Source organism: Harpia harpyja, chromosome 13, assembly GCF_026419915.1.
Source record: "Harpia harpyja isolate bHarHar1 chromosome 13, bHarHar1 primary haplotype, whole genome shotgun sequence".
Classification (NCBI taxonomy): Eukaryota; Metazoa; Chordata; class Aves; order Accipitriformes; family Accipitridae; genus Harpia; species Harpia harpyja.
Genome location: NC_068952.1, coordinates 41,485,972 through 41,494,757, shown reverse-complemented (window position 1 = coordinate 41,494,757; position 8,786 = coordinate 41,485,972). Strand labels below are relative to the sequence as shown.

At 52.8% G+C, this 8,786-nt stretch overlaps 1 protein-coding gene across 6 annotated transcripts in view; it reads left to right on the top strand.

The window, feature by feature from the left end:
• The first annotated feature begins 145 nt into the window (after nt 1-145).
• Nucleotides 146-8,786, top strand: part of PEBP4 (phosphatidylethanolamine binding protein 4) — an 80,778-nt gene continuing 72,137 nt past the window's right edge. The window contains exons 1-2 of one of the 6 annotated variants that reach the window (XM_052806508.1): nt 1,416-1,523; nt 2,555-2,656. Coding sequence is in view for 2 of the 6 variants with exons in the window: in XM_052806503.1 (XP_052662463.1) it covers nt 3,526-3,621 (96 nt within the window). In the remaining 4 variants the exon portion in view is untranslated. Of the gene's footprint in view, nt 356-1,388; nt 1,524-2,549; nt 2,657-3,510; nt 3,622-8,786 lie in introns of those variants that run through there. The other 5 variants (XM_052806504.1, XM_052806507.1, XM_052806509.1 and 2 more) reach the window with 5 other exon arrangements.

The following is an 8,786-nucleotide window of genomic DNA, read 5'->3' as shown; positions in this document are numbered from 1 at the left end:
TGACACAAATAAAGGGGCCGGGACCAAAACCTGTTGAACCACAATCCGTGCTCAACGGACAGGAATTTTCCACTCGGAGCTCAGCCCGGCTCTGGGTGTGCCTGCGGCACGGCACGCGCCGGAGCCCGCATCTCCCTGCTCCCGAAAATCCCGTTTCCCTACGCTTCCAAAGGCTTTCAGACTCATTCCTAAATGCTTCCTGTACTGCAGTGGGAGAAAATGAACCTGGATGGAGGGATGGATGGGAAGTATGAAGGAATATGCTAGAGCCATTGGTTACATCTAAATTCTGCAAATTGTTTGCTATTTCTCCCACGGTCCGTGGAAGACAACACAGCAGAAGATGCCAGCCAGGGCGAGAAATGGGGGGGAATCGTTTGCCCCTGAAAAAGCAAACTCTCCCTGCAGCCTTGGGGCTTGGCAATGGCACTTCTGCAAAGGTCGGAAGGTGCTTTTGGGAGCCATGAGCTGCCCAGCCTGTGGGTCCCTCACCAGCATGCTCCTTGCAGCTCATCAGGGATGCTGATGGTGTGGTGCTGGCGAGGAGGAAGGCAGGTTCCAGGTTAGGGGGAGTCAAAGTGACCAGAAGTGACCGGGATGGGAATGGAAAGGGGAGGGCGAGCTTTGGATGAGCAGCGGTGAGTCAATGGGAACCGAGGGACCAGGGAAATGACCACGGGCCACGGAAAGGAGAGGTGGTTCGAAGGGGTGACTCAGTGGGACCAGCTGGTGAGTCAATGGGAAAGGAGGGAGCTAATGGGCTGATGGGCAGCAGGTGTCTGTCAGGCTTAAAAAGAAGCAGGAGGAGCCCCTAGGACTGAACCAGCTCTGCTCAGGCTGCTCTTCTTGGAGGGACTGGAGGACCTCTGGAGAATGCTGTCTGCAGGTACTGATGTAGCCGATAACAGGCAGGAACGTGCTGCTCAGCACACACACACATGGCAATTTTTTTTTTTTTGCTGGTGCAGGTCTTGCCTCACCTTCTAATTGAGATGCTGTTATGCCCCGGGCGCTGCTGCTGCTGCGTGTGCCTGGCACCTGGGGCTTACTCATATGTGCAGTATGTTCTCATGGCAGGCACAGCCATTTGCTCTGGCCCAAGCTGAGCTAAGCTAGAAAGGGAAGCCAAGGGGGATTTTATGCCTAATTTTGTGGCAGGTACTAAAAAGGCTCCTGTTTTGCTGTGTCACAGAGCAAGGAAGATGTTCCCTGGTCAGAGCAATGCCTGGTTTGCAGCTGCTTGCTCTGTGCAACTCGGAGCATCCTGCAAATGGCCCTGACCTCTGCAAACTGCAGTGTTAGCTTGTGTCCTGGCTCCAAGGGTTACCCTGGGGGGGGTGCAAGCCCTTGCCTTTGCAAACCGCCCCCCCCCGCTCAGCCTCTGAGCCAGCTCCAGGGCTCAGCCCTGCCAAGGAACTGGCTGTGGGGCTGGGGCTCTGCCAGATCTGGCTGGGCACAGGCTCCCCTCCGCTGCTGGCTCCTCTGCTGCTGCGGTACTGGGGATACTGGTGGCATAAAGAGGGGTAGGTGGAAAAGTGCGGGGGGCCTGGCTGGCTTGCTGTGTGTTGAGGGGGGTCTTAGGCTGTTTTCCCTCTTGTTTTGCAGCTGGTTGGGGTGTAGGGGCAGAGGATCTGGTAGCCCTGTCAGTGTGGGGGGAACAGTAAATGGGGGTCACCTTGGGGTCCCCTTCAGAGCCAGGGTGCCGAGGGTCTGGGAGTGAATGCTTGGCAAGGGGGAAGCTGGAAAAACTTTGTGGAAAAGGTACCCATGCTCAGGAGTTCCCCCCGACCATGGGTACCTGTGGGAAGTAGCCTTGCTTTCTTCCAGCCCACAAAGCAGCTTTGGGGGGGTCTGGGGCCACCCTCTGCATGGAGCTGTGATGGGGGCTCAGGGCTTCCCAGGAAAGCACTATTGCTGGGACTCAGCTGAGCTCATTAAACCTGTATGAGCCCCCTGTGGCAGACCAGTTAAACCCATTTAAGGAAGGGTTAAGCCAGTTTAGTGTGATTTGGTAGTCTATTGATGCGAAGGTTAATCTGGTATAAGTGCATCGACATTGGGGATTTGGACCAATTTAACCAGTCTGTCTCCCTGTTTTGTCCGTATGACTTAACAAAAGGTCCAGCCTGTGCTCCCCTTCATCTCGGGCTGCAGAGAGCCACTGAAAGGGGGAGAAAATAAACTGGGGACTGAAGGGAAGAGCCACATGCAGGCTGAATCTGAAACGGTGCTATTTATAGACATCCCTGCTCAGCTGGCCTAAATACCACGTAGGTCCCTGTGCCTGGCTGGCTGGGGTGGGCAGTGGGTGGGTGAAGCAGCCGGGTCCCGCCAGCCTGTTGCACCTTGATGGGATGATTCGTGGGGCCAGGCTCAGCCTGACCTGAGTCAGAGCAGAGGATGCTTCTTCCTCATCCCCAGCTCCTCATTAACGTGCTGCCCCAGGGCTTTCCCACGAGCATCACCCAGCCCGGCCGGTGAGATGTCAAGTACTGGGAATGGGTGTTTGTTTATTTTTTTGCTGTCATCTCTAAAGGGCTGTAATCACAATTAGGGCATCCACGAGGCACGGGGCAGAGACGCACCTTCTTGCCAGGGTGCAGTGTCCAGGAGAAGAGGAGAAAGGAGGGAGGAAAGGTGAAAGCGCCTGGCTGGGGTAGGTGACCCCTCCGTAACCCGGTCCCTGTGCCATACCCTGCCCACGCAGAGTCCCTGCGGGGAGCACGGGTGGCAGGTTGAGCAGAGGCCACACCTGAGGGTTTCTCAATGCTTTACCTCTGTGCTGATGTTGCGTGTTTGCAGCTTAGTGGCTTCCCCTGACTTTGGGAGCCGGGGAGGGTCCTTAATGCTGCCGCTTGAGGCAGAAATTGGAGAGGTGTTGAGCAGTGGGCTGCAGCAGCCTCTCAGCAAGCGTGGGAATGGAGGGATGCAAACGGGAGCTAATTGCATTAGACAGTGCCCTGGTGAGCAACAGGCTCGGCTGCGTGTGTGCCAGCACCGCTGGGATGCGGGATCTGCCAAGCTGCGGAGCTGCTGGCGCTGAAGGAAAGGAGGGCTCCTGCGCAGCTCTGCGCCTGCCTTGTGACTGCGAAATGTATGCGCTTAATATAGGCCAAATGAAAACATTCTTCCTAAAATAGAAGACCTTCCCCAGCAAGAGCTGCGGCTCTGGCAGGAGCAGTCACAAGGTGCCTGCTGTGGCAGGGTGGGCTCTGGCAGGTGTGGTTGTGCAACGCTGCACATCCAGCCTGCGAGTGTGCAACCTGCCAGCTCCCAGCGATACCTGCCACCAAGGTCACCTCCCTCGGGCTCTGCTCCTGAAGCTGCTGTGCAGACTGCAGCTGCCCGGTGACCCTTCCCAAAACTGTGCCAGCTGGCTCCGAGGGTGCCAAGAATCCCGCTCCGGGAGAGGAGTTCATGGATGGGGCGAACGCCCACGGGGTTTGGATGGGATGTGGGGGCAGGTGGCCCCATCCCTGAGCCGTGCAGCACCGTGGGTGAAGGTGCCGCTGTGTCTCGTATGCTATGCAGACGTGCCAGGGCAAGCGCTTGGGCTCAGGGCTGTGTTGGATGCTGCAGGGGCTGAAACGTGTTCCTGCTTGTGGTGCTGCTGGGGCTGAGGTTTGGGATGGGAGCGGGCTGGCAGGAGAAGGGGTGATCCCCATGTGCTGCAATGCAGGGGTGGCTCTGTGGGCTGCTGCCAGGCTTGGGGGGGACTGCACCCAGCTATGTGCTTATTGCCTGGCAAATCTTGAATATTCCTCCTTTCCTGAGTGCTCCTGTGATGCCCAGCTAAGGCAGAAGGATAAGGGTTGGTGCTCAGGGGGGGTCTGCTGCCAAGGAAGGCTTTGGGGGCTCACAGCAGCCCCGTGTCTGCTCTGGTGCTCGGTTTGTGCTGCACTGCATCTTCTCCTGCTGGGATGCGAGTGCAGGAGCCTGCAAGATGCTAGCGGCTCCAAAGGGCAAAAAGCATTGTGCATCCCTTCCCTGATCCCACAGAGATTCCTGCTTAGAGGGTGCTGCAGGTCCAAACCCCCTTTGGGTTCTGACCCTTCCCCCTCGGTCACTCAGGACCTTCTCCGCTGCTGGTGGTGACAGTGGCAGTGTTTAATCCAGCTTGACTGGACACAGCTGCCTGCTAGCAAAATGAGGCAGGCAGGGGTGAGAGTTCAGACCCAGGGCTTTGGCAGGTAAAAAGAGAAAAGCTAAAAATCCTTCTCTGTTAATCTCTCAGGCTGCACCACGGATCTCCACCCAGCGTTTTGCAAAATGCAAAACTCTGCTGTTTCAGTCTGCAGGCTCACAAGGGTCTGGTTGCGAGAGGTGAATGCAACCACATTGCTCTGTATTTTGCCCCAGCATCTTATCAATGCTGTAGAGACACAGAAATACAGGCTCAGCTATTGAACTCTTGCACTTGTATGATCCAGGTAGTGATATAATCTGTCTCCCCGGAGCAGGTTCAGATTCATCTTACTCCAGTAACACACACAAGGGCTGGTGCTGCTGCTGCTGGGCAGTTAGCTGAGGGCAGCTTTGTTTTCTGCAGTGACAACCTGGGTCTTTAACACCTGATCCTTATGTGGCTCTAGACAGACCCAGGAAAACTGGAGACCACCTGAGTCAAATAAAGCTGTCACATCCACTTAACTCTTCCCAGAACCTTAAAATCTCCCAAGAAGGAGAGCGGGCCCCACAAATCAGTGCAGATGCATATTTATGGTGTGTTCTGGGACAAGTGCTTTTTTAATTCACAAAGCTCTTGCCCTGTGGATTGGCTGGGGCAAGGTGAAGATGACCTTGTGGTCATTCACTTGAAGCTGGGAATGAAATTGTTAGCCATGCAAAGAGGGAAATGTGAGGACAGCCTATGAAGAGGCGAGATAAGAGGCACAGAGTGGCCAGGGCATAGCTGAAGGTGTAGCAGGTTATGAATGGGGAGAAAGGATGTGGTTTTCTGTTTCCTTTGCTGATTGCTACGGAAAAAAAAAATATCTGAAAAATGGGCTTCCTGCAAGACAAAGATTGAGGGAATTCCCCTGGCTGCCAAGGCTCTGCCAAGTCCTCTGCTTCCAACAGGCTTGCTGCTGGGTATCAACAGCATAAATACTCTTTTTTCAGCTGTTGTTCAGACTGTAGGAATTGGTTTCTATGAGTTTCTTGGGTGCTTTGCTCACGGGACCCTCTGAGGCATCCCCATGGGAAAACTGAGGCAGAGAGGAGCCCAAATCAGAGGAAAATGCTGGACCTTGAAGGAAGAGCTGAGCTCTTTCTGCAGCAGCTGGGCTGGACTAATGCTTGGGGGTCGTGGCTAGGAGTGCAAGGAGCAGATTTATTGCCTAGAAATGCCTTTGCTCATGCAAAGCAAAATAAACCCTTGTTTTCATGAGTATTAGGGCAAAGCAACAGTCTTGGCTCTGTGGCAAGAAAGGGATAGAGTTTCTAATGGACTTTAGTGGTATGCTATAACTTTGCTGCAGCCTGAAACAAACTGGGAGGAAAAAAAAAAACCCCACAGTGCCAGGCTCCCTGTGTCCTGGGACTGGGGAAACTCAAACCCAGTGATGGCTCCCTGCTCTGCCCCTGCAGGCAATTAATGTCTGGGGAGAGCAGAGGTCTCGTAATGAAATGGGATGGAGGTAAACTTAGATTCCATGAAATAAAATAGCTTTTTATGCTGCAGGGACTTTGTACTGGGTGAAGTCAGAAGAAACCCTGAAGTGGATTATAAATGGCACTGGTTAATCTTAAACTAACATCAACAGGAAGCCAGTGGCTCGGGTGGGAAATTCCAAAGCTCACAAACAATATGTTTTGGGCCCATGTCAGAATAAAAAGCTCGTCTCTTATGAACATTTATGGGGAAATTCTGACCCGGGTACACTTGTTTTGTGTTAAAGCCCAGCATTAAGTAAACAAACTGCAACAGAGCTGGAGGCTTTGCATGCATGTGAAAGCTTTGAGAGCCTGTCAGATTCAGCTGGTGGCCCTGGGGTTCCTTGAAATACTTTGATTTTTGGTTGAGCTGTGTCCTAATGCTTTCAATGGTTTCTGGCAAATATTTTAGGACCTTGGTAGCAGCTTATGGGGCTATGGGAGAGTGTCAAGAAGTGGGCTGCAAAGGTGTGATGTTGTGGGCTGGGGGGCTCAGCAGCACCCAGATGGGCTGCTGCCTCCTCTGCAACAAGCTACCTTCTTTCTTCTGCAAGCACTGGTTTTGTGGCCTCGTGTATCAGCTGATGTGTGTAACTTGGCTCCCAACACGGGTGCTTTGGCTTTCACGTGTGCTTTGTTGCAGTTGCTAAAGTAAGCCTCAGACTTCTCCCTTCCTTCCCTGCCTTAAGGTAGTTTCCTTTCATTAAGAGCCTTTTCATCTTTAGTATTAATAGAAAATTATGATTTCCTTACCTATATCTTAGCTTTGCCAACTGTGAAAGGCTTTCAAGTAGCTCTTGGATCTGACTTGGTTTGCTGGAAATGTATATATTGCATCTGTATCTCCTCCCAATGAACTGAAGTGATAGTGGGACTGCAGCATGTGTAGGCAGCACTTTGCTTCCTTGGGCTGCACATCATTGCTTCTCTCATCTGATTAACCAAACAAATCTATCCAAAAGCCACTGGTTGGACTTGGTACCTTTGAAAGATTTGTTTTTCTTCCCAAATATCAGTTCCTGCTGGCAGTCAGGAACTTCCCAGTCCTGTGACCCAGGGCTGTGCAAGAAAGGCATGGGGAAAGGCAGGGAGCACAGCCCATGTGGCTCCATGCCAGGGCTGTTTCAAGCCATCCTCCAAATTAAGAGTGGCTTAAAAGCAATTCCTTCCTCTCCTTCCGCTGGGGTTTGGAGGAAAGAGAGAGGCCAGGGTGAGCTGAGGGGTTACATGTGCAGAGGTGCAGTGCATAGTCTGAGCACGGTTAAATTACTGGGGTCATGCTTGCTGCCCGGTAAGGCAGACCCATGCCTGGTCTGCACAGAAATGATAAAACTGAGAAGCAGGAGGGGGTTTACAGTAGTGTTTTCAATAATGGCTTTGAAAAAAAAAAACCAAAACCAAACCAAAAAAAACCCCAAAACACCAGTATGAAGCATCTGTTTGTAAGCGGAGGGCAGTATCTCATTCTTGAGTGTGGGGGGAAATCCTGGATGAACATATTTTCCCCAGCAATGAGCTGCATAGCCACAGCACTGTGCTGGAGGCTTCCCAGCAGCTGGAAGGACGAGATTCCTGTGGTCCTGCACTGCTTAGTCAGGAGAGGCGACATGCAAACACACTGGGGTTGCTGGGAGAGGAGGTTGGCTCCTGTTCAGTACCTGGCTTGACACCACCAGATGTGTGTTTTTCCCATGGGAGGATCCTTCTCCGGAGGGGAGGCTGCTCCGTGCGGGCTCTGAGGCATGTGATTTATTGGTTCTCCCTGGCTGCGAGAGCTCCAGGCGGAGGCAGACCAGCGGAGATGGATGCTGGGGGAAATTACCCATCTCCTGTGAGGGTTTGCCAGGCCTGGAGCGTTTGTATAGGCAGGGTTGTGTTGGGGCAGGTGTGTTACGGTCTGGTAGCAAAGCCAGCAGTGCTGCCAGCTCGTGAGTCACCCTGTCCTGTGCATGTGTCTAAAAACCAAATAATCCGGTGGCTTTGTGCCCCTCAGGAGCCTGTCTAACCTTGCAGGAGCATAGCACAGGAGCTGTTATCTGGCTCTGGCAGAGTAACTTTCCCATCCATTTTATACCCCAGTGATATGGGTTTGCTGCATGGGCTTCCTGCTGCCTTTGCAACTCCTGAGCAGGAGAAATAGGATCTTTGTAATTACTCTGCAAATAGCTTTTAGAGAGAAAGCCATAGTTCGTCTTGCACAGGACGCTGTGAGAGAGATTGCTAATCTGATGGGGTTTTCTTCCAGAGCGTTCCCAGGGGATCCCTCTGCACCTTGTCTGTCGGCAAACCCTTTTGTGCTGATCCCATTTGGTGACAATCCTCTCAGGAGGTCTCCAGATGGAGGTGTTGCCTCTGTGTGAAGGGCTTCTCTCTGCTTCTAGGCTTAAAATAAAATAAAATAGCCCTGTTCAGAGTTCATCCTGTTTCTGGCTTTTGCTGTTATTTGGGCAACCTCTGCAAAGTGGTTACCCAAACTAACCGCTGCAAACTTACTGCAGGAACCAACTGGAGCCAGTTACCGCAAAGTACCAGTGCTCCTCTGCTGCCCTGGGACAGACCTGGGGGTCTGAGCTGCCAGGACTGCACCAATGCAAGCCTTGTGTCAGCTTCACTGCTTTCATGCTTGAATAAACAGTGAAAATGGATGGGTTTACCATCGTGAGAGTCACTTTGGCAGGAAGAGTCCCTTGTCCGTGTCTACAGCTCTCCCAGTGTCTGAGTCCCTGTGTCTGTCCTGGTCAAAGCCACTGTCCCTTCACCTGCCACCCTCTTCCAAGCTTTCAGCCGAGCTGTCGGCTTTTCAAGAGAAGTCTTTCTTTTCTAAGAAATCCACCTTTCCGTGGTGGAGAGTCTCTGGGCAGCTGTAATGATTAACAGTCCTTGGGCATGCCTTGCCTGGGGCTGCAATCCCCCTGTGTGGCTCCCCTGGGACACCAGATTATCACAACCCCCCCCCCCCCCAGCTTGTGATGGCATGTGAGGATGTAAACCCCATTTTGGTGATCCTGACTCATGCAAACCAGTGCTCCTGACTCTGATGGGAAAAGCGTTACTCACGTGAGCCTGTTTGCAGGATCAGAGCTCTAATTATGGGGTTTGCCCATCTTGTAGCATGGGAACCGGAGCCATTA